The sequence below is a fragment of the Hyla sarda genome, chromosome 6 (genome assembly GCF_029499605.1).
Source record: "Hyla sarda isolate aHylSar1 chromosome 6, aHylSar1.hap1, whole genome shotgun sequence".
NCBI lineage: Eukaryota > Metazoa > Chordata > Amphibia > Anura > Hylidae > Hyla > Hyla sarda.
In genome coordinates this window covers 245546494-245570904 of record NC_079194.1, presented here as the reverse complement: position 1 = coordinate 245570904, position 24411 = coordinate 245546494, and the positions used below count along the sequence as shown (strand labels likewise).

The 24411-nt window shown below is 42.7% G+C and overlaps 2 protein-coding genes across 6 annotated transcripts in view; both read left to right on the top strand.

Annotated features, from left to right (window-relative positions):
• The window catches only part of PKP3 (plakophilin 3), a 161563-nt gene that overhangs the window by 54673 nt on the left and 82479 nt on the right, over positions 1-24411 (top strand). For 2 of the 5 annotated variants that reach the window (XM_056526883.1, XM_056526884.1), the window contains exon 3: positions 6385-6437. The exons of 1 other annotated variant lie outside the window; for it this stretch is intronic. Coding sequence is in view for 2 of the 4 variants with exons in the window: in XM_056526880.1 (XP_056382855.1) it covers positions 2418-2431; positions 6385-6437 (67 nt within the window). In the remaining 2 variants the exon portion in view is untranslated. Of the gene's footprint in view, positions 1-2402; positions 2432-6384; positions 6438-20379; positions 20414-24411 lie in introns of those variants that run through there. 2 more of the 5 variants (XM_056526880.1, XM_056526879.1) reach the window with 2 other exon arrangements.
• Positions 10615-10971, top strand: LOC130276896 (V-type proton ATPase subunit G 1-like). Its single transcript, XM_056526886.1, has one exon. The coding sequence runs from the start codon at positions 10615-10617 to the stop codon at positions 10969-10971; it is 357 nt and encodes a 118-aa protein (XP_056382861.1).

Below are 24411 nucleotides of genomic sequence, written 5' to 3'. Positions count from 1 at the left end.
GATGCGGGCGGATGCTCGTGACTTCTTGGTCACGCCTCCTCCCATAAACTTGCATTGAGAGGATGTGGCCGTGATGTCACGAGCCTCTGGGGCTGCACCCGACGTCCCCAGCAACAGGACCCCTGCGATCAGACATCATATTCCCTTTTGTTTGGATAGGGGATAAGATGTCTGGGGGCAGAGTACCCCTTCAAGCAACACCTATGGCAACCCGCTTGCAACATTTTGATAAATGTGTTGCAAAATAAAGAAAGAATTGTAATAAGCAGAAGAAATTGAACTTATAAATCCCCTGATGATAAATGATTTCCATAGACTAACTTGTCTAAGACAACCAGAGTGCCTGTAGCTGTTGCAAAACTACAATTCCCAGCATGCTGTGAGTTGTAGTTTTGCAATAGCTGGAGGCACACTGGTCAAAAAACACATATAAAATGTGTATGTGGCCTCCCAACTCTCCTCTGACAAATGATGTTGGTGAAGAGTAGGGCCGGGTAGTAGTATATGAGCAAAAATGTTATAACTTTCCTTTTGTTTGGTGCTTAAAGGAGTTGTGGAGGGATGTAAAAATGAATACTGCACATGGTAAGGGACAAGGGTGGACTGACAACACTCAGGGCCCCAGGACCAAATAAAGCAAGGGTGCCATGTGAGACTCTGTCCCGAGACACACCTCTGTCATGTCCCTATCCCACCCAAATTCCTTCTAATGCCCCACTCCTACACACAAAATAAAATATATATAAAACACGTTAACATTGGTAAGAAACATTTTCATGACCAATAATACCAGTATACAAGGAGGAAATATATACCACTGCACATTAACTGAATAATACCCTCATACTATACTGAATAAAACCACTATACACAGACCAGTAGCCCCCATACAATGCCCATATAGTGGTAGCTATAGCTGTACACAGGATCTGTATACCATATAAATGATTATATATACAGGACCATGTAGAGGTAGATACCAGCTGTGCACAGGATCTGTATACCATATAAGTGATTATATACAGGAACATATGGCAGTAGATATGAGCTGGACACAGGATCAGTATACCATAAATGATTTTATTCAGGACCATATAGAGGTAGATACAATCTGTACACAGGATATATACACCATAGAAGTGATTACAGTTACATCTAGGGACTCACAGACGACTTTTATGATCAGCGTCGTCCTCTTTCCTTTTCATCTCCGTCTGTATTAGACTGCCATGATGGATTCTAGGTAGCCTGGTATGAAGGTAGGTAATTATGTATTTAGGTATCCAGGTATTTAGATATCCAGGTAGCTAGCTAGGTAGTTAGGTAGCCAGATATGTAAGTAGGTAGTTCTGTAGCCAGGTATGCAAGTAATTATCCAGGTATGTAGGTAGGCAGTTAGGAAGCCAGATATGTAGGTAGGTAAGCAGGTATATAGTTAGGTAGCCATTTATGTTGGTAGTTAGGTAGTTACATAGCTAGATATGTAGGTAAGTATTTATGTAGCCAGGTACGTAGGTAGGTAGTTAGGCAGACAGGTATGTAGGTAGGTAGTTAGGCAGCCAGCCAGGTATGTGGGCCAGACTAGGCAGCCAGGTATGTGGGGGCAGCCAGGAATGTAGGGGTCCCCTCTCCTCCACCCTCCTTCCCTATGTGCCAAGTTAAAATAAAAAAAAAGTAGAGAACAAAACAAAAACAGATACTCACCTGTCCCACGCAGCAATCTCCTGAGGTCTTCCACTGGCCACAATCTTCTTGCTCCACAGTGCAGGCGCCAATGAGTGATATCACAGGTGGCTGTGCTGCGTGGGGACAGAGGTCACGTTTCCTCTCAGTGTAGGTTGCAGTTGCAGCTCACACTGAGAGAAGGCTTTCAGCTGTATGCGTGTGAACACGTGCATACAGCTGAAAGTTTCTCTCTTCTGCCTGGGGATCCGGTACAAGTGTCCTGAATCTCTGGAAGCAGCGGCGGGCCCTTTACCCGGCCTGGCCCTCAGACCACGTCCGAGTGGACCAGCCATTAGACCACCCCTGGTGAATGTTGTACCTACATAGTCCCCCTGACTTGTTTCTGACATAATTCACTGGTTCCTGATGCAGCGTCCTCCTCTGCCCACTGCTCCATTTTCTCTATGCTCCTTCCTCCTGCACACACTATTAAAACTACATTTCCTAGCAGTCCTCAAGGCAAAGACCATTAGAAAGGTGGTGGGGCTTGTCGAGAAGATGTCAGAAGGGGTGTGGCTTGATGAGCTGAGCTATGATAAAGAAGGGGTGGCTTGGTTAGATGCTGTTAGAAAGGGGGTATGGCTTGTAGGTAGGAAACCAGAAAGGGGCGTGGCTTACACAGCAAGTCTCAGTCTGGATGGGGGAGAGGAAGTAAAGTGGACTGAGGATGGCAGGTTTTCCCAACAGGGAAAATGGCCCAGTACAGGTAATAATTGTATACTACACTATAGTGGGTCTGACCAAGAGGGGATAAAATATAATAAATTTTTTGCTCTCTGGAGTACAATTAATTATGCATCATTTCTGCTCTTATTACATGGAGCAGAAAGGTGCAGGTCCCAAGAGGAATTCAGTGAGACAAAACTTTCCATGCTTAATTGCACAGTTTAAACATACCTTTAGGTTAGGGTCACACAGAACGGATCCACAGCATATTTTACGCTGTGGATCTGCCGATGGTGGACCCTACAGTGTGCCTCCATCTGTGCCTGCCTGCCCGTAGCAGCATTTCTGCCATTACAAGCAGGCACACAGAGATCTGCGAGTTGCCTCACGCACACGCAATGTACTTGTAGACATTGTGGCCGCTTCCTGAGCTAGGCCGAGAGCAGCCACGATGTGTGCGAGTATACTGTGCATGGGCGCAGTGACGCGCAGAACACTGTGTGTCTGCTTGTAGTGGCGGATTGCCGCTAGGGGCTAGGCACAGCTGAAGGCACACTGTAGGGTCCGTCATCGGCGGATCCGCAGCATAAAATACGCTGGGGATTCGTTCTGTGTTGCTGGGGATTCGTTCTGTGTGACCCTACCCTTAACTGGATCGCTGCTTGGTTAATCTAACAGGATAGATTTAACATAATTGTAGCAAATTATCATCTACAGCTATTGCTATTTACTGACATCAATCAGAGATCTTAAAAAATGGTGAGAAATTTAAATGCAAAGAAAAGGGAGTTAAGGTTTTTTTTCTTTTTTTTTTCTTATGCAATGAATAATATATGCAATTATTAATGATAATGGGGAGGTTGTCACAGGTGATAAAGAGAAAGCGGAGCTACTGAATGGGTTCTTTAGTTCTGTATACACTATGGAAGAAGGAGCTGACATTGGACAGGTCAGTGCTGGTAACACATCATGTAATGTACTGAACTGGCTTAATGTAGAGATGGTACAAGGTAAGTTAAGTGATATAAATGTAAGCAAATCTCCAGAACCGGATGGATTGCACCCAAGAGTTCTTAGAGAGGTAAGTTTAGTAATATCTGTACGCTTGTTCATGATATTTAGAGTATTGTGCCAAGAGACTGGCGCAAGGCGAATGTGGTGCCAATCTTCAAGAAGGGCTCTAGGTCTTCCCCAGGAAACTATAGACCGGTAAGTTTAACGTGCATTGTGGGTAAATTGTTTGAAGGACTTATAAGGGATTACATACAGGAATACATAGGGGATAATTGTATTATAAGTGATAGCCAGCATGGGTTTACTAAGGATAGAAGTTGTCAAACCAATCTAATTTGCTTTTATGAAGAGGTGAGTAGAAGCCTTGACAGAGGAATGACTGTGGATATAGTGTTTCTGGATTTTGCTAAAGCGTTTGATATTGTCCCTCATATACGTCTGACAGGTAAGTTAAGGTCTTTTGGGCTTGGAAACTTTAGTTTGTAACTGGATTGAACACTGGCTCATGGATCGTACCCAGAGAGTGGTGGTCAATGATTCGTACTCTGATTGGTCCCCAGTTATTAGTGGTGTACCCCAAGGTTCAGTACTGGGCCCACTGTTGTTTAATTTATTTATCAATGATATAGAGGATGGTATTAACAGCTCTGTTTCTATCTTTGCAGATGACCCCAAGCTTTGTAGCACAGTACATTCTATAGAGGATGTGCATAAGTTACAAGATGACTTGGATAGACTAAGTGTCTGGGCATCCACTTGGCAAATGAGGTTCAATGTGGATAAATGTAAAGTTATGCATCTGGGTACTAATAACCTGCATGCATCGTATGTCTTAGGGGGGATTAAACTGGCAGAGTCACTGGTAGAGAAGGACCTGGGTGTACTTGTAGATCACAGACTACAGAATAGCATGCAATGTCAGGCTGCTGCTTCCAAAGCCGGCAGGATATTGTCATGTATCAAAAGAGGCATGGACTCAAGGGACAGGGACATAATACTCCCCCTTTATAAAGCATTGGTACGGCCTTACCTGGAATATGCTGTTCAGTTTTGGTCGCCTGTTCATAAAAGGGACACTGTGGAGTTGGAAAGGGTGCAGAGACGTGCGAATAAACTAATATGGGGCATGGAACATCTTAGCTATGAGGAGCGATTAAAGGAGTTACAATTGTTTAGTCTTGAGAAGAGACGTTTAAGGGGGGATATGATAAACGTATATAAGTATATTAATGGCCCATACAAAAAATATGGAGAAAAACTGTTCCAAGTTAAACCCCCACAAAGGATGAGGGGGCATTCCCTCCGTCTGGAGAAGAAAAGGTTTAGTCTCAAGGGGTGACACGCCTTCTTTACCATAAGAACTGTGAATTTATGGAACGGTCTACCTCAGGAACTGGTCACAGCAGGAAAAATTAACAGCTTTAAAACAGGATTAGATACATTCCTGGAACAAAATAACATTGATGCTTATGAAGAAATATAAAATCCCATCCCTTCCCCAATATCGCACCACACCCCTACCCTTCAATTCCCTGGTTGAACTTGATGGACGTATGTCTTTTTTCAACCGTACTAACTATGTAACTATGAATAAACTCTGTTAACATAAAACCAGAAAACTCCTTTTAAACTCAGACCCCTTATCTGATGCTTGAGACGATTTCCTACTTGTAACTACTTAGTACATGCAGCTGAATGATAACATATGTGGTAACCTGCCATGTATGTGTCCTCCACACTACACTTTACATTGACTGAGTCGTACTTTGGCATTATTGGCTTTAGTATTAGTCAGAACACTAGAGCTTAAGGTAAATCACATCTTTTAGCAAGAGCGGCCAGTGACCTTCTCACTATGTAAATGTCTATTGAGGTTCTCAGTCCTCTGTTATGGAGGAGAACCGCACAGCAACATCACAAACACTGCTGGGAAAGCATGGCAGGAACATGCAGTCTGAGCCAAATCTAAGGGTCTATTCACACACCAGAATTTCCACTTGCGGAATTCTGCCTCAAATTAAAACCCATAGACTTCTATGGGATTCCGCACTCCCATTCACAGTTCTGAATTTCCACCTTGAATTAAAACCCATAGACTTCTATGGGATTCCGCACTCCCATTCACACTTCTGAATTTCCGCCTTGAATTAAAACCCATAGACTTCTATGGGATTCCGCACTCCCATTCACACTTCTGAATTTCCGCCTTGAATTAAAACCCATAGACTTCTATGGGATTCCGCACTCCCATTCACACTTCTGAATTTCCGCCTTGAATTAAAACCCATAGACTTCTATGGGATTCCGCACTCCCAGTCACACTTCTGAATTTCCGCCTTGAATTAAAACCCATAGACTTCTATGGGATTCCGCACTCCCATTCACACTTCTGAATTTCCGCCTTGAATTAAAACCCATAGACTTCTATGGGATTCCGCACTCCCATTCACACTTCTGAATTTCCGCCTTGAATTAAAACCCATAGACTTCTATGGGATTCCGCACTCCCATTCACACTTCTGAATTTCCGCTTGCGGAAATTCAGAAGTGTGAATGGGAGTGTGGAATCCCATAGAAGTCTATGGGCTTAAATTTGAGCCGGAATTCCGCAAGTGGAAATTCTGCCATGTGAATAGACCCTAAGGGGGAGATTTATCAAAACCTGTCCAGAGGAAAAGTTGCTGAGTTGCCCATAGCAACCAATCAGTTCGCTGCTTTTATTTTTGAAAAATGAAAGCAGCAATCTGATTGATTGCCATGGGCAACTCAGCAACTTTTCCTCTGGACAGGTTTTGATAAATCTCCCCGTGTGTTCAGTTTTTGGCATGAGACTGACTCCTAAACTATTATTAAAGGGAATGTCTTATCTTGACTTTTTATTACTACAATAAATTATATGCTGAAACATTATTTTTTCCTGATTATACGCTGAAACAATGTTTTTATTTTCTAATTTTCTTTGTTTATTTTTTTTTACAGATACTTTGCCCAAGTTAATTCACCAACAACACCAGAGATTTGCTTTACGACAGGTACTTGGACATAAAATGTACATATTGCCTTCTTTGCGAGAGTGTTGTGGGCATGCTCTGTGGAGGAGGTGCGGTGAATGGTGGACTATTTGTTATCTGTGTCCAGCTTTACACCAGAGGTGTTACTTTCCATTGTCATTGTTCTTTTGATGGCAATGAGACGACTGCCGACTAGACATGAGTGAATCTACAGTAAGAATTCTCCATCGATGAATTGAAGGTGTCCAACCTGTTTGTTTTCTAGGATATAAGCCGCCGCCAGAGCTGTTTTACCTCCCCTTTCTTTTTATTCGCAACACATAAACGCAGGCCCGTGGGGAGTCAAAAGGCCACCTTTAGTATTAGGTGTATAGGTACGTCAAATAATGAATAGCCAATGTATTACATTTAGGTTCAGCAAATCATAAGACTGCATTAGGCTAATATCAGCAAAACTCCTGTGTCAGGTTTAACTGACTATCCCAAGTGTATGGCAGCCTTCTGACTCTCCACAGATTATTTTGGGGGAGAGAGGGGTTGGGCATTTGGATTTTTACAACTTAAAGGGGGTATTCCAGGCAAAAACATTTTATCAGATGTCGGATCGCGGGGGGGGGGGGGGGGGGGGATGGGCGTCGCTGGGACCCCCCGCGATCTTCCTGCAGCACCCGCGTCTCCAGTTTCGGAAACCTCCGTGTTTCCGGGACTGGGGACATGACATCACGCCTCGTCATGCAAGCAGAAATTCTGAAGTGTGAATGGGAGGGCGGAATCCCATAGAAGTCTATGGGGGAGATTTATCAAAGGATTTAGACTGTTTTTTCCTGTCTACATTTGTCGCACAGAAAGTCGCAGTCTAAATATGTGCAACTTTTCTGCGATTTTTGCTCTAGAGGATTTTTAGAACATGATGCATTCTAGTCTATTTTAGACGGAAATGCATTGGAAAATGCATTGGTGCTGAATTTATCAAAAGAGACTTTTCAGCGACAAGTCACATCGGCTGAGAGTACGCCGAAATGTCAGATCATGTTGGAGCAGGTTTAAATATAGACGAAAGCATAGATCCCGAAGTCTGTGCACAGAATTTATCAAGAGCCGTGCGCGATTTGATAAATTAGGTGCACAATAGACCGGCCTAACCCTTTGTAGTTTGGTCTATATTGATGCGGGACATAGACAGCTTTGATAAATAACCCCCTATGTGGAATTCCACAAGTGGAAGTTCTGGTGTGTGAATAGACCCTTAGATTTGGCTCAGACTGCATGTTCCTGCCATGCTTTCCCAGCAGTGTTTGTGATGTTGCTGTGCGGTTCTCCTCCATAACAGAGGACTAAGAACCGCAATAGACATTTACATAGTGAGAAGGTCACTAGCCGCTCTTGCTAAAAGATGTGATTTACCTTAAGCTCTAGTGTTCTGACTAATACTAAAGCCAATAATGCCAAAGTACGACTCAGTCAATGTAAAGTGTAGTGTGGAGGACACATACATGGCAGGTTACCACATATGTTATCATTCAGCTGCATGTACTAAGTAGTTACAAGTAGGAAATCGTCTCAAGCATCAGATAAGTGGTCTGAGTTTAAAAGGTGTTTTCTGGTTTTATGTTAACAGAGTTTATTCATTGCATGAGAAAAAAAAAACACCTTAACTCCCTTTTCTTTGCATTTTAATTTCTCACCATTTTTCAAGATCTCTGTTTGGTGTCAGTAAATAGCAATATATGTAGATGATAATTTGCTACAATTATGTTAAATCTATCCTGTTAGATTAACCAAGCAGCGATCCAGTTAAGGGTAGGGTCACACAGAACAAATCCCAAGCGTATTTTGCGCTGCAGATCCGCCAATGACAGACCCTACAGTGTGCCTTCAGCTGTGCCTGCCCGTAGCGGCATTCCGCAGCACACATTGTTCTGCGCGTCACCGCACCCATGAACAGTATACTCGCACACATCGTGGCTGCTCTCGGCCTAGCTCAGGAAGCGGCCAAAATGTCTGCAAGTACACTGTGCATGCGCGCGGCAACTCGCAGATCTCTGTGGAGGCACACTGTAGGGTCCACCATCGGCAGATCCACAGCATAAAATATGCTGTGGATCTGTTCTATGTGACCCTAACCTAAAGGTATGTTCAAACTGTGCAATTAAGCTTGGAAAATTTCGCCTCACTGAATTCCTCTTGGGACCTGCACCTTTCTGCTCCATGGTAATAAGAGCAGAAATGATGCAAAATTAAAGGGGTACTCCAGATAGCAAAAAATGTATTATATTTTATCCCCTCTTGGCCAGGCCCACTATAGTGTAGTATACAATTATAACCTTACTGGACCATTTTCCCTGTTGGAAAAACCTGCCATCCTCAGTCCACTTTGTTTCCTCTCTCCCCCACCCAGTCTTGCTGTGTAAGCCACGCCCCTTTCCAGTTTCCTACCAAAAAGCCATGCCCCCTTTCTAACAGCATCTAACGTTCTTTATCATAGCCAGGACAGTAAGTATTGGTAGATTGGTGGGACTTGCAGTAGCCAGCGGGCAGTATTGGATTGGTGTGAGTTGGAGTTTACAGCAGACAGCAGGCAGTGGTCGATTTGTAATAGCCAACAGACATCAGGCAATTGTGGACTTGTGGAAGTTGTAGTAGCCAGAGGACAGCAGGTAGTAGTGAACGGGTGCGGGTTGTAGTAGCCAGCAGACAGAGCAGTAGGCAATAGTGGACCGGTGGGAGTTGTAGCCACTGGACAGCAGGGGTGTTGGTAGTACTATCTAATCCATGGCATACGGCACAGAGGTTTAAATTCTTCACTGATCCATGCCTGGTTCATTTTTACAAACGTGAGTTCACTTATTGTTGCAGACACTGACACTCTCTCTGATGCTAAACTGGAGGGTGCACAACAACACCCATGGCAAACAGGGCAACCAGGGCAAGTTCTGGCCAATGGTCTAATCTAGTGACACAGAAATTCATGCAGTCTGGGCTCATGGTGTCTGTCAGAGAAAGGGCACAGCTTAACTATGAATTAATTTGATTGTTCAGGTGGGGGTGTACATGCCTTTGGTGGCGATTCATGTCAATGTGTAATATCAGATGTAAAAATGTTGTCATGATGTGAAGATGCCGCTGCTGTTGCTCCTGCCTCTTACAGATGTAGTGCTGACAGAGGGAGTAGAGCGTTGACTCAGTGGGGAACAGAGAGTGGACCCCCATTCGGCAGGTGTTTGTTGCAGGAAAGCCATGGAAAGATGGCCACTTAGATTCTGCCTATAAAAATCTAACTTATCCTCCTCCTCAAAAAGGTTAAAATTCCCCCGATCTGACTTTATACTGAGGGTTTAAGAGTGTGGTTATCAGTACTCATTTTTCCTTTAAACACTTAATATGTCTGTCAGTGCAAGAAAACATACAACTGGCAATCCTTACTAGCTTTTCCGAGGGCCCAGCTAATTTCATCTCTGTTCCATACTGCCAAATTTGCTCATCATAGTCCTTGTCTTTATCATCAGTGTCACTTTGTGTAGGTTCCTTCTACCCTATCCCTTTGACAGATTTCATCTCCAAATCCCCCTCCTCAGGTCCCACTTTTTCATCCTCCTCATTTAACAACTCAAGAAGAGCATCCATACTGTTGCCAGCCAAATGAACCTTCTTCCACCCCTCCTTGCTCAGTCATCACTGTGGGCATTTGCTTCAGAAGGCATAACATTGCTAAATCCACTGTTGTCCTTGCTGACAAATCATGTTGCCTTTTTGAATAGCCTGAGCACGTGACAGGTGTCTCTAATTATCTGTCAATGCCCCAGCTGAAAGTCAAAGTGGCTCCAAAAACTCTGTGTGATGCAAGTCTGTCACCGCTTTGCGCTGCAGGTACACAATTTTGGAATGTTGCATATAAGGCAGTGTTGGGAAAGATCTTTTTGACGGTGTAGGTCAAGGAGGGCATGTTTAAAAGTATAGGAATGCTTAAAACAAACAAAAACATTACTGGACAAAGCACATCCCTGAGAACACCACAATTTTTCAAGAAATGTTTGACAACATGATTTTGCACATGTGCCGTACAGGGAAAAGGAGTCATGCCACCTACACACAGGGCAGTAACAGTTGTGGTCCTGGTATCAGCAACCTTGTTTCCCAATCTCAAATTAAGACTAGAGAATACACTGTGTGAGAGCGGAGAGCGGGTGGGGCGACCATCATGGCGAGTCAGTCAGCGAGGATTCAGCAGCTGCTGCAGGCAGAGAAGAGAGAGGCCAAGAGAGTATTGGAGGTCCAGAAACAAAAGAACAGATGTCTGAAACAAGCCAAGGAAGAGGCTCAGGCTGAGATAGAGCAGTACCAGTGTCAGCATGAGAAGGAGTTCAAAGCTAAAGAGGCAGCAGCTTTAGGCTCTCACGGTAACTACAGTGAAGGAGTGGAAAAGGAAATCACTGAGAAGATCACCATCATAAAGGAGAACTATCAGCAAATCATAGAGATGGTTTTAGAGCAGTTACTGTCCCTAGTGTGCGATATAAAGCCAGAGATTCATGTCAACTATCGAATTAGTGGTTAAAGCCCCTCACGTGTTTACAGGTCATCTCATCTCTCCTTCATCGCTGACCGCTATGGGGACGAAATTTGCCCCTAGCTACGCAAACCTGTATATGGGAGCCTTCGAAAGGGATATACATGATCCCAGGGTGAAATTCCATAGGAGGTTCATTGATTATGTAATCATCATATGGGATGGCCTAGAAACTGAACTCAGGGAATATACAGCCCACACTGATAGGAAATAAGTGATATTTTTGGATCTTAATATAGGAGCTGACCAGGTAACTGTTCGCACCAACACTCATTTTAAAAAGGTGGATGCGAACAGCTACCTAAACTTCAGTAGCTGTCATCTGAAGTCCTGGAAGCGAAACATTCCATTTGGTCAGATGAAACGTATTAGAACGTAACTGCAGCTCCAGCCAGGAATGCAGGCAACAGTTATCCCTGATCAAACAATGCTTTCGAGAGAAGGGATATCCAAAGACCTTAGTAGAGGGAGCAGAGAAACGTGTTCAAAAAATTACACAAGATGAATGTTTAGATAGACCTAAAACATCTGGAAATACATATAAAAAAAGAGAATGACAGGAGTGACAATGAATTTAACTTGGCTTTTTTAACTAAATATAACATTTGCCATATGCAAGTTAAAAGATCACTAGACCACCATTGGGCCATGTTACTAGGTGACTCTATCATAGGAAAATCTATAGGGGATAAACCTAGGTGTATCTTTAGGAAAACTAGCAGCTTGAAAAATCTAGTAGCACCTTCCATACCCCATCAACAAAAAAAGAACACCATAGTTGGAAAACGGAGTAATAAAAGGAGTATATAAATGTGGAAAATCTAAATGCAAATGATGTACATACATAACCCATAAAACTAAACAGATTGATATTGAAGAGGAGCCCAAACCACACAATATAAATTCTTATTTCAACTGTGAGAGTAGCTATATTATTTATCTGCTCGAATGCCCGTGTGGGTTAAAATACATAGGGCGAACTATAAACAACGATTAAATCAGCATAGATTAAATATCAATCATAAATACCAACTTCATAGTGTGTCTCATCACTTTGCTCAATTCCACGAAGATCAACCCCTTGGACTAAAAATTACACCCATTGAGGGAGATTTATCAAACCTGTGCAGAGGAAAACTTGCCCAGTTTCCCATAGCAACCAATCAGCTTGCTGCTTTCATTTTTATGAAGGCCTGTGAAAAATGAAAGAAGCAATCTGGTTGGTTGCTATGGGCAACTGGGCAAGTTTTCCTCTGCACAGGTTTTGATAAATCTCCCCCATTGATCAAATAAAAAAGGGGAAATTTAGACATCTGTGCCATCGGGAGATGTACTGGATATTTCGCCTTAACACATTGAGCCCTATGGGCCTCAATGAAGCCTTGGAAACCGTATTCTGAAGTGTACAGTGTGTACTCCGGTGGTGCGGATCCCTATCTTCACAATAAGATCTAAATATAACCCCATTGGAGTATGAGAAAAGTCCTGCGGCTCTAATAGAAATAATTTTAGAATTGAAGCACAATATATGCACCGATCATTATAGACTATTAATATCTATGAAAGGTGGATGTGATCCGGTGAACGTTGTATTTATAGTTAGTATACATTAGTTTTATTATAACATATATATCTTTCTTCTTTTAAATAATTTCAAAAATTTTTATATCATGTATTATTATTAAATTACATTTCGGCATCTACTTGTGTATGTATGTATGTGTATGAGTGTGTGTATGTATATATATATATATATATATATGTATGTATATGTGTGTGTTAGTGTGTATGTGCATATATATATATATATATATGTCTATATTTAGTTCTTTTAAATGTGACTCTGGAAATTGCCGGTGAGCTGAGAGGAGGCGCTTGGTGAAACGCAATCGGCCGCCCATAATTTCCGTTGCTGGTGGAGCGCATCATGCGTTCCAGGAGACGGGAAATGGGGGCCGTGGAGCGCAGAGTGCGGTCCAGAGGTGACGCACAGGAAGCCAGTGCCCCGAACGGTGCACTGAGAAAGCGGGACACTTCCGGTGACGCATGGAGCGTCGCGCGGAAGTCTGGGAAGCCGGAAGCGTGTCCTCTCTGTTTATGCCGGCAGAGTCCACAGAAAACAGATATACCACGTGAGTGAAAATTATGTATAAATTGTGTGTGAACCAGTTGGATTGTAACGGCCTGAGGAAGGGGAGTCTACCTGCTTAATCTCCCAGAAACGCGTTGCCATAGCACTTTATTGTAATTTTATAGTTTTTAAAATATCAGTAATAAACAACTTCTGCCATGGACGCCTGCGGTGATCATTATGAATCCATTTTACCGGAGTCTGGATCGATCCGGTGCGGAGAACCCGTAATAAGCGGACGTGGAGGGGGGTACCAAGTATTAGTATAGGTTTTTGGTCCCCCCAAGAGGATTGAGTAATATCAAGTATACATCCTGAGTCCTCCTATTGTACCTAAGTGATATCTCTTGAGCGCCAGCACTGTTTTTTCTTGTTCTCTTCACATCTCATCGCTGACCTTAGCTATTTATTGTTCCCGGGCACATGAGATGCCTTTTTCGTGGATTTAGTACTGCCCCATTGTAATCTATGCAAAATTATAATGTTATAGGTAATGGAGCCATGTGTGGCTCTCAGTAGGATTATAGCGGTTTTACCACGAACCTTACATAAGGGGTTAACACAATATGTGATTTCTTGTTACTTGAAAGTGGACCTACATATAGGAATTGCATTGCGGGAAAAATAATCTTTCACATCTTTATTCCTTAAGATTTTCTACCAATTGTCTTTGGTTTACATTTGCTCGTTTACCTTTTAAAATTAAAATATTTTCCATTTTTCTTCATTTAAAAAAATAAATAAATTATGACCAGAGAGCCAGTGTGAAACTTCTTGCTGCAGACAGGGCAGAATGTAGTCCGTTGTGTGACTTTTCTCGACCAGGCTTATAGAAGATGTAATACAGCATGGTAGCGATTGACTTTGCACTGTTGAAAGTAGGGAGGAAGACAACAGTAAGCTATGCTCTTCCCTGAAGGGAACTGTAAGATGTCCATGGAGGAGGGCCTGAATGAGGTTAGAAAGAGTTTAGGCGGCAGGTGTCAGAAATTAAACCAGTTTGGTGCAACCTTGGAGGTGTCACTACTATTTCCTGGCCTTGTTGTGTTAAAATCTTGTACTGCAGGATGTTGACCCAGTGGTCCGTAGAAGACTAATGGCCATTGAGTTAACAAGGTGGTACAGTTGTGCTTGCTCCACCAACAAATTTGTCGGGTGTAAATTAAGTTGCACTGCAACAGGGTGACTGGATGAATACTGTTGTTTGTAGGACATGGATTCCCCAATAGATAACTGACAGGATAGAGCAGGAGAACATGACACAAGACAGAGAACGTGCTGCCTGTGGACAAGGCCTGGCTACTAGACAGATGAAGGGATCTGAAGCAGGGGCAAGGTTTTCCCTGCATTGTGGCGTGTCCTTTCCCGGCCTTGTGATGCTGCTCCATGTGCCTATGTAGAGGCGTAGTTTCTAAACCCTGGTTACGGCTTACTTTCTGTTTGTCGAGACAGCATAGTGCCAAATTTTCTGTATCTGGTAAGGTATAAAAGAATCTCCACATGGCAGAATACCGAACAGGTACACCACCACCTAAATGTGCCCCTCTTCCTCAGGCCCACAGATACAGCAGTGTCCCATCACCTGAGCTGATCAGACCAGCAGGCTCATGTTTGGTACGCTTGGCAGATGTTCTGACCCTCTCTCGCCTACACTCTTCTAACAGCTAACAGTATCACTGCACTCCTGCTCTGAACTCAACTGCTCCTCAACTCATTCCCACATCCTATCAAACACATCATCATCAAACTCATTCACATCTCAGCATGAACTTCCGATGTCTGATCATGGGCTCCTTGCTCCCCTCAGCAAATCCACCATGATGCCTCTGCCTTATAATCTCACCACCATGCCCACCACAACCAATCCCACTAGTGCTATTCTCGACCATTGATTTAACCTCCAATGCCTCTTTAACACACTTCAAAGGCTGACTGCTCTCACACAATGCCTCCTCATGGCTAATCCTATCCTTTTTACCATTGGGGGGGAGCAAAAGATAGAGAATATGGAGGAGACCATCTAGGACGGACATTTCCACCATCTCTTGTAACTATAGACAATGAGAAATTCACAGAGACATTGGCTCAACATCATATTCTCAGACTCTTCTTCCTCCTTTTGAGAAGACCCGAGACAACCAGTCCATCAGATCCGTACAACAGCAGCAAAGATCCAACACACCCAACCCTTTCCACCAATTTTATTGGTCATCACAACATCTGATGGGTTATACGCTTTAGAGAGTTGGCCAAAGCAGGCATCTTCAGCCTACTTTAGTCTAAAGTGTGAGCACCTTTAGGGTGCGTTCACATATGTCTGGTGATCCAACATAATATTGGTATTATAAGTGAGCATGTTAAATTGAAACATACTAGATCCTTTCCCCAGATTTCTCAACATTTATCTATTGTGTACATTATGGGAACCTAAAGACACCCAGCAGTGTATTGCAAATTTCCTGCTGTCATCCTTGATGCTTTTCAGCAACTTATTAGTGTCTCTATATATACGAAGGTGTGTCATTTGTCCGTAGATCAACCACTTTATTAAGGGTTTTCCCTTATTAAAGAGGAGCTGTCATCTCTTCTGACGTGTTAGTAAATCCTTGTATTCCCCATGAAATAACATTGACGTATTGTTGGTGTAATGCATAGCATCACTATTGACCTTCACCTGCCATATAGTATAGTGCACCAATGTATAGGATACAGGAGCTGTCACTATACTGATGGAAGTCCCTATTCCTAGCATGAAGGAGCTGCACCTGCAGCTATACAGCCAGAGGCACAGCTCATGCTGGGCCGGAGGAATTTGTATATCTCCTGACCAGCAAGAATTTACAGTAAAAACAGTGATCTGTATAGATCACTGCTTTTACTGTAACCCCTTACTGGGCTGAGTGTTATGCGCCAGCAAGGGAAGAGTTAACTAGTGCTTCTGAGCAGTTAGTGTTCTGAGCTAGTTAACTCATGGGGGGGGGGGGGTATACAATATATACAGCCATCTATATATATATTACCACCCCGGCTCCTGTTCCAGCCTGGTCTGGTGTACCCATGCCAATAACTATTACTTCACAAGAGGGGAGCTACAGCCAGGAGCCAGGGTGGTAAGTATGGCTCTGTTTACATTGGAATTTTAAGCATTCCTTTTACCTGGGAAATATGGGGTTGTAGTTCAGCAACACATGGAGCCTCCCTGTTTGGGAACACACTACTTAATGGGTGCTCTCCCCAGGGTAGAGTGTCTTAAATGTACTAACCCCTTTTTCATGTTTTTTTCTTTTCTTCTTGTTTTAGATACGTGTATTCGGTGACCAGCAGGTTAAATAAAATAGTTACTGAGGGCTTGTGGAGGAGTATTTTTTGTAATGCAAAGTTACTTTTCAGGCTTAGAAGCTGTCTTATAGAGTCCATTACTAAGCCATGGCTGAGCGTAAGCCCCAAAAACAGCTAGCGTTAATGCCCAAATATTACTCAATACCCACCGCCACAAGGGTGCCAAGGAGAGCCAGTACAAGCATGTGCTCCTGAGCCTAGGTGGTTACAGGCTAGCATTATTTAGGCTGACGAGGGACAATAACAATGGTCCTGACCCACACCGGTAATGTCAGACTGTTGCTGCTTAGTTGGTATCTGGAACCCCACATATTTTTGTGTAAGGTTCCCCGTATTTTCAGTCTCATCCAGATACCAACTAAGCAGCAACAGCCTGACATTACCGGTTTTGGCAAGGACCATTGTTGTTGGTCCTGCCCAGGCTGTTACCAGCTAGGCCCAGGATCAAAATTTTTTGATGCTCCAGGCCTGTTGGATACCGGCTCTTTCTGGTACCCCTGTGGCAGTGGGTACCTAGGTAATATTTGGGGATTAGGGCTAGCTGTTTTTGGGACTAACGGTAAGCCCCAGTTTGGGTAACCCTTTAAGGATGCAGGGTTTTTCAGTTTTTGCATTTTCGTTTTTTACTTATCACCTTTTAAAAATAATAACACTTTCAATTTTGCACCTAAAAATCCATATGATGGCTTATCTTTTGAGCCACCAATTCTACTTTGTAATGACATCAGTAATTTTACCCCAAAATCTATGGCAAAACGGGAAAAAAAAATCATTGTGCGACAAAATGGAAGAAAAAAACGCCATTTTGTAATTTTGTTGGCTTCCGTTCCTACACAGTATGTTATTCGGTAAAAATGACACCTTCTCTTTATTCTGTAGGTCCATACGGTTAAAATGATACCCTACTTATATAGGTTAGATTTTTTTTTACTTCTGAAAAAAATCATAACTACATGCAGGAAAATGTATACGTTTAAAATTGTCATATTCTGACCCCTATAACTTTTTTATTTTTCCGCGTACGGGCCGGTATGAGGGCTCATTTTTCGCGCCTTGATCTGAAGCTTTTATCGGTACCATATTTATTTTGATCTGACTTTTTGATCGCTTTTTATTCATTTTTTGCACATTGACCTTGCGGTTAAATTAATGATATATTTTTATAGTTCGGACATTTACGCACACAGCGATACCATATATGTTTATTTTTATTTACACAGTTTTTTTTTTTTTATTGACAAAAGGGGTGATTCTAACTTTTATTAGGGAAGGGGTTAAATGATCTTTATTAACTTTTTTTTTTTTTTTCACTTTTTCTTTTTTTTTTCAATATTATAGCCCCCATAGGGGACTATAACATGCTGGACATTGATTCAATACACTGATCGCTGCCATTGCATTGCAATCACGATAAAAACAAGCAATCTCCAGGTAGCAGAGCGGGATCAATGGAAGCGCTGAGACCAGATAAGAAGTTAAAAGGATTTATTTCCCATAATGCAACGCATTTCACGGTCACCCGCTTCCTCAGTGACTGTGAAACGCGTTGCATTATGAGAAATAAATCCTTTTAACTTCTTATCTGGTCTCAGCGCTTCCATTGATCCCGCTCTGCTACCTGGAGATTGCTTGTTTTTATCGTGATTCTATTTCAGCGGGACGAATCTGCAGAGACCCTTTGATGATACAGCCTGTTCCATTGTTGTACTTGGTTGGAGTACAACTTCATGTGGTAAGCGCAATTCACACTTAGCGTTACCAACTCACCTTTGGTGTTACACTACGGAGCGCATCCGTTTGTGCTTTTTTTATTGCATTGCAATGGCAGGGATCAGTGTTATTGGCAGTTGATTGCTCAAGCCTAGATTTTAGGCTTGGAGCAATCAATCGCCGATCAGACACACAGGAGGCAGATAAGGGGACCCTCCTGTTCTAGCTGAACGGGACATCGCGATTTTACCGCGATGGTCCCGATCTGCCCGACTGAGCTGCCGGGAAGCTTTTACTTTAACTTTAGTGATCTCCACATCTAAAGAGTTAATGCTGGACATCAGCCCGATCGGCGATGTCCGGCATTAGCCACAGGTCCTGGTTGCTTATAGCAACCAGGACCCACCGGGTATGATGCGCGCTCACCTGCTGAGCTCGCGTCATACCTCGGGGGCCGCATGTGGACGTTTCTAAACGTCCATATGCGGCAAGAAGGTAATGGGTTTGTTCTACTAGATGGCTTCCACCACTAAGCCTGTAAAGTAAATTTAAAAAAACATGACACACTTAAAAAAAAAATAACGTACCGTATATATATATATATATATATATATATATATATATATATATATATATATATAATCATTACAAAAAGCACTCAGCAAACATGTATCTGAAACAAGAAGAATAGAAAAACACAAAAAAATTGGTTAGCACATTTTGGCCACTCTCCCCTAAGGAGTGCGTCCCCAAAAAGCCTTCAACTGTTGCTAAACTACAACCCCCAGCATTTCCAGACATCCAAAGTCTGTCTAGGAATGCTGGGAGTTGTAATTTTGCTAGACTTCCTAGTTTGGAAACACATTGCCAGAAAGGGTCTGTTCACATTTACACAAAAAGGCAAGCTATTGACACAAAACTTACATGATAACTAGAGGCGGGGCTACACTACACCAGACCAGATCAGGAACTAGGAGGGTAAGTGAACTTGATAATACTGTGCAGGCCAGTCATTTGCAATTTGGGGATGTCCTTGTGGCTGTATACTGTATACCCCCAAGGATTTAACTAGTGCTGCTCAGCAGCATAATTTAGCTCTTTCATTGCTGGGCCACCGCATAGTGCTCAGGGGGTTACAGTAAAGCAGCAACCTATACAGATGTCTAGCTGCAGACACAGCTCACCCCCGCCAGCAGCAGAGTCCGGACTCCTGTATAGTATACAGCATTGCGCTATGCCTGCGGAGGTAAGTAGTGATGCTGTGCATTACTACTTACCTCCTTACACTCTGTGGTCCAGGCATCTGCATCATTTCCACAGAGTGGTACCCTGAATACAGTGAAAAGATGCCAAAGGGTAAAAAATTGCCACTTCCACACCTTGGAAAATCACCAGAAAAAAAAGCTGTTGCAGTTTTTCTGGATTTTTTCAGGAAAAAAAATAAATGGAAACCTAGCCTTAGGAAGAAAAAACTTCATTTTAATGTGATTTATACAATATTTCTGAAGAATTGTCATTCTTTATTTTGAACATCGCTGTCAAGTTGTCATTGTTTGCCATTGTAACTTTAAATAAAATAAATTCCAAGCTATTGTTTTTCTTTATCCTAAACCCTTTTATCTGTCTTTCCGACTATTGCAAAACTAGGATTTCCATCAAGCTTTGCATGATGGAAGTTGTAATTCCACAACAGCTAGACAGTCCCAGCTAGCAAACGACTGACTGGCCTGCACAGTATAATTATACTTAATAAAGATACGTCTGAACTTTTACTTATGTGGGTCATTTGTCATATCTACTTAGCCCTCCCAGGTGACATCCCCGTGTCGCAGGGATTCTTCACATTACTTATTGGACAGGTTAGTAGGAGTTCACTTACGACACATAAGGGAAAGTTGTTCTTCTACAAGCCGGCAACTCAGATTCCAATTAGCATTTCTAACCTGCACAAGTTTTTTTTTTACTTTTTAGAACTCCCCTTTCACTCCTGAGTCTCACTTCTTCCCATAGTACTGGCACGTCCGTTTGCCATCCTATCTTTCTGTAATGGTTGGCAGGTTGAAGGGTTAAACATTCTGCAGGGCGGAGGTGCATCAACAGGTTCAGTGACGACACTGGATGATACAGTTTCCATTCTCTGCCTTTGATACAATTCGAGTTGTTACCTCCTAAAACCTCTCACGCCCCAGTCGCAGTGCAGAAGCCTTCCTGAGCACCATGATGAGCCAAGGCCCCATCGCGCGGCCTCAGGTATGGACTGTTATACGCTTACGGCAGCAGCTAGTGCGGGTGGGAAGGAGGGATGAGGGAAGGCGTAGGCAAGTAAAGGGTTAATCCAACTGTAGGTCTATTGGGTAATGTTTTAGGCAGTCGCAACTTATAGAAGGGCAGGTGTGCAATAGGTGTCGTATTGGGTTGCAGTGCAATTTATTGTTGTGTAGTGTTGCACCGTTTTCCGGTCGTAGACGACATTTGGAAGCTACAGTAGTATTTCCTATACACAAAGGGAAGAATAGTGTGACAGGTGTGCATTGCTTGTGTTATGTTCTGCAGATCACGACTGTGTGTTCTATTGCCCTGATACCGTCTGCACATACTATATATACTGTATGCATTCAGTTCTGTATATATAGTTTTTTTTTATTGAGGAATTTGTGCCCAGTCTATAGCAATGTTCAAAATCTTGGTGTTACTTTAAAACACTATTTAAGGAAGGCCAGGAGTGGGATTTTACATCGGACTGTCATAGACCCACCCAGGGACATGCACAGACATTTGGGGGGGGTCGGGGCTGAACTGAAAAAAAAATAAAAATAAAGGGCACTTCCCATAATTAGTTATATAAAATGTCCATATAAGGAAGGTTCTTTTAAGAGTAATATCAAAAGAGCCCCCTTTCTAGTCAACCAGTGCACATCCCTGGACCCACCAGTTCTTCACCCGCTATTGCAAAACTACAACTCTCAGCATGCCCTGACAGCCTGCGGCTGTCAGGGCATGCTGAGAGTTGTAGTTTTGCAACAGTAAGGGAGGCAAAGGTTGGGTCGCACCGACATAATCCAACGGTCCGAAACCTGCAGCTCGTAGCGAACTCACCAGCCAAAGGCAATGACTTAGAGACTATGATCAATATCTGCACAGTTATATAGCGTAAAGTTAGCAGTAACTGTTGACAGTAGCAGATAAAATCTTTAGATAGACTCATTTACATGATAAAAGCATATATTTTTATTTTTTTTGCTTTGTTTTGGGTACGTGCCAAAATGTCATAGCCCCCAGCCTAGGTGGGTCTTCTGCCCAGTTGCACATCCTCATAGATTATGCATGTAGGAAAAAGTGTCTCAGTCCCATCTGGGTGAAGCTTAGTGGTGTTTACTGGCTTGTTGTTTTTTTTAGCCTAGACCCTCCCCAGGTCTGAACCTGGGGGCAAACCTGTACTGTAGTGAAAAAACTGTAGTACAGATCACAGGAAGATTAAACATTCACAGTCTTCTCCTGGGGCAAATTGTAAAGGATGTTCTGTGAGAACTGGTCTGTAGGTGACCGGTCCAGAGTTCCTTCATGATGCATCTACGGTATATCCTAGTGGGAAAAAGCAACTTGTTTTAAAAATAAATTCTACGGTGTGGAATGTCGCGGTGCGTGTGTTACTAATAAAAAGTTGGCCGGGCGGCTCAGCCCATAGAGCGGCATTCTCTTTGTTATGCCCTTAAGGCTTCTAGAATAGTTACAAACCTGTTATCAGAGATTCACAGACAGGATACCAGCTTCATTGACGGGAAGACCCACTGTGCTTTCAGATCACATTGCCTAGGTGTATACTGTGGCTGTGACATTTATTATAAGGGCTTGCCATTAGTTTTAATTTAGAGAAAACCAAATATACATGGCCAATCCCAATTTAACCCATAACAACACATGACATGGCTATTTTCATCATGGCTCCATGAGGGGTATATATGAAGAGGACTTGGACCCACTTCAACCCGTCCTTCAGCAAAAAATTTGGTAGCACCACATGCGATTGTCTAAACTATTAAAATATGACATAATTAATACCGCATGGTAAACAGTATAAAGAAAACAAGTTGTAAATTCTGGAATTACAGTTCAAGAAAAGAAAAAGAATAAAAAGCGATCAAAATGACCGTTTTATGCCAAATCAGTACCAATTAAAAACTACAGATCACAGTGTAAAAATAGCCCCCACACAGCTCCATAGGCTGAAAAATAAAAAGTTATAGTGATCAGAAGACAGGGCTGGCTCTGCCTATAGACAAAATAGGCAGCTGCCTAGAGCACCCTCTTGCTGGGGGGGGGGGGGGGGTGCCGCTTTCGTACCACTTGCTAAGCCAGCATAAGGCATGTCAATTTTGGCCAAGGGCGGAGTCAAGAGGGTGTCAAAATTAGCTTTTGCCTAGGGTGACAAAAATCCTTGAACCAGCCCTTTCAGAAGAGGGCAAATGTAAGCCCTTTTTTAACCTCTTAAAGGGGTACTCTGGTGGATATTTTTTTTTTAATCAGCTGGTGCCAGAAAGTTAAACAGATTTGTAAATTACTTATCCTTCCAGTACTTTTTAGCAGCTGTATGCCACAGTGGAAATTCTTTACTTTTTGATTTTCTTTTTTGTCTTGTCCACAGTGCTCTCTGCTGACACCTGATGCCCGTATCATGAACTGTCCAGAGCAGGAGAAAATCCTCATAGCAAACCTATGCTGCTCTGGACAGTTCCTGACACGGACAGAGGTGTCAGCAGAGAGCACTGTGGACAAGACAAAAAAAGAAATACAAAAAGCAAAGAATTTCCTCTAGCTTAAAGCTGCTAATGATTACTGGAAGGATAAAGATTTTTTTAATAGAAGTCATTTACAAATCTATTTAACTTTCTGGCACCAGTTCATTTAAAAAAAAAGTTTTCCACCTGAGTATGCCTTTAAGGACAAAGGGCGTAAATGTATGCCCTGTGCCCATTCCTCTTCTATGATGCTCAGGAGCTAAGCATGCATCATAGTGGGATGATTCCGGCAGTCCTGACATGTTTTCTTTTTTAATTTTGCCCCACAAATAACTTTTTGGGGGGATTTCGCTGTAGATATTGTGGTGAAATGCTTGATTTCATTACAAAGTAAAATTGGTAACTAGCCCTCATATATAGTTAAAAAAAAAAAAAAAAAAAAAAAGCCCTCATATAGGTCTGTAGGTGGAAAAATTAAAGCATTATGATTTTTAGAAAATGAGCAGGAAAAAAAGAAAGTGCAAAAATGAAACCTTAAGGGGTTAAAACTAGTAAACCAAAAAAGCTATATAAATATTGGGTAAAGTGATTGTGCTGACCTGAAGAATCAAGATGTCAGTTTGACAGCACAGTAAACGGCATATATTGTTTTCAAGGGGTTTTTCAGTATATTTTATAGTGATCTGAAAGGTGTGACTACAAAGTACAATTGGTCTCACAACAAACAAACCCTCACATGGGTATGTAGATGGAAAAATGACACATTAGCACACTAGCATCTCCTTAATGGAAAACTGTCACTTGTTTTCTCCTGCACTATCCACAGGTATTGGTGGATAGTGCGGGAGACACTGATTAAAATGAGCCCTACCTTGTCCGGATCTGTGCCGCCGTTCTCCCGCAATTGTAGTTTTATTATCTGTTGAAATCTTCCTGTAACTGGCACGGGCGAGGCTTCGGCGCTTAACTGGCACTGACGCTTATGAATATTCATCCCCCCTCCCTCCAGTTCTCCCTCTCTTTGCTGCTCCTAACTGGAGGGAGGGGGGGATGAATATTCATAAGCGGCGCTGACGACAGTGCCAGTTAAGCGCCGAAGCCCCACCCGTGCCCGAGAAAACAAGTGACAGTTTTCCATTAAAGTGTACCTGTCTTCAACAACAACTTTTTATATAATGTAGTTAATACAATTATATGTATATTTGTAATATACATTGGTTAAAAAATGTGTATATTTATGGGTGAAAAAGTGCTGCCCCTGCAGCTATTGCCTGTGTGTCTCTGTGAGGAGACCAAATACAGGAAGTGAGGACAGAACAAGCAGGGCTCTGTGCAGGCTCCTGGCTTGTCAATCATCTTCATGTGTGAGCCCATATCATGTCACAGAGCCCTACATGTTCTCAGTGTACAGAGCCCTGCTTGTCCTCAGTGTACAGAGCCCTGCTTGTCCTCAGTGTACAGAGCCCTGCTTGTCCTCAGTGTACAGAGCCCTGCTTGTCCACCCTCACTTCC

What these genes read in the sequence shown, in the direction of transcription:
- LOC130276896 (XM_056526886.1), top strand. Translation starts at nt 10,615, where the DNA reads ATGGCGAGTCAGTCAGCGAGGATTCAGCAGCTGCTGCAGGCAGAGAAG.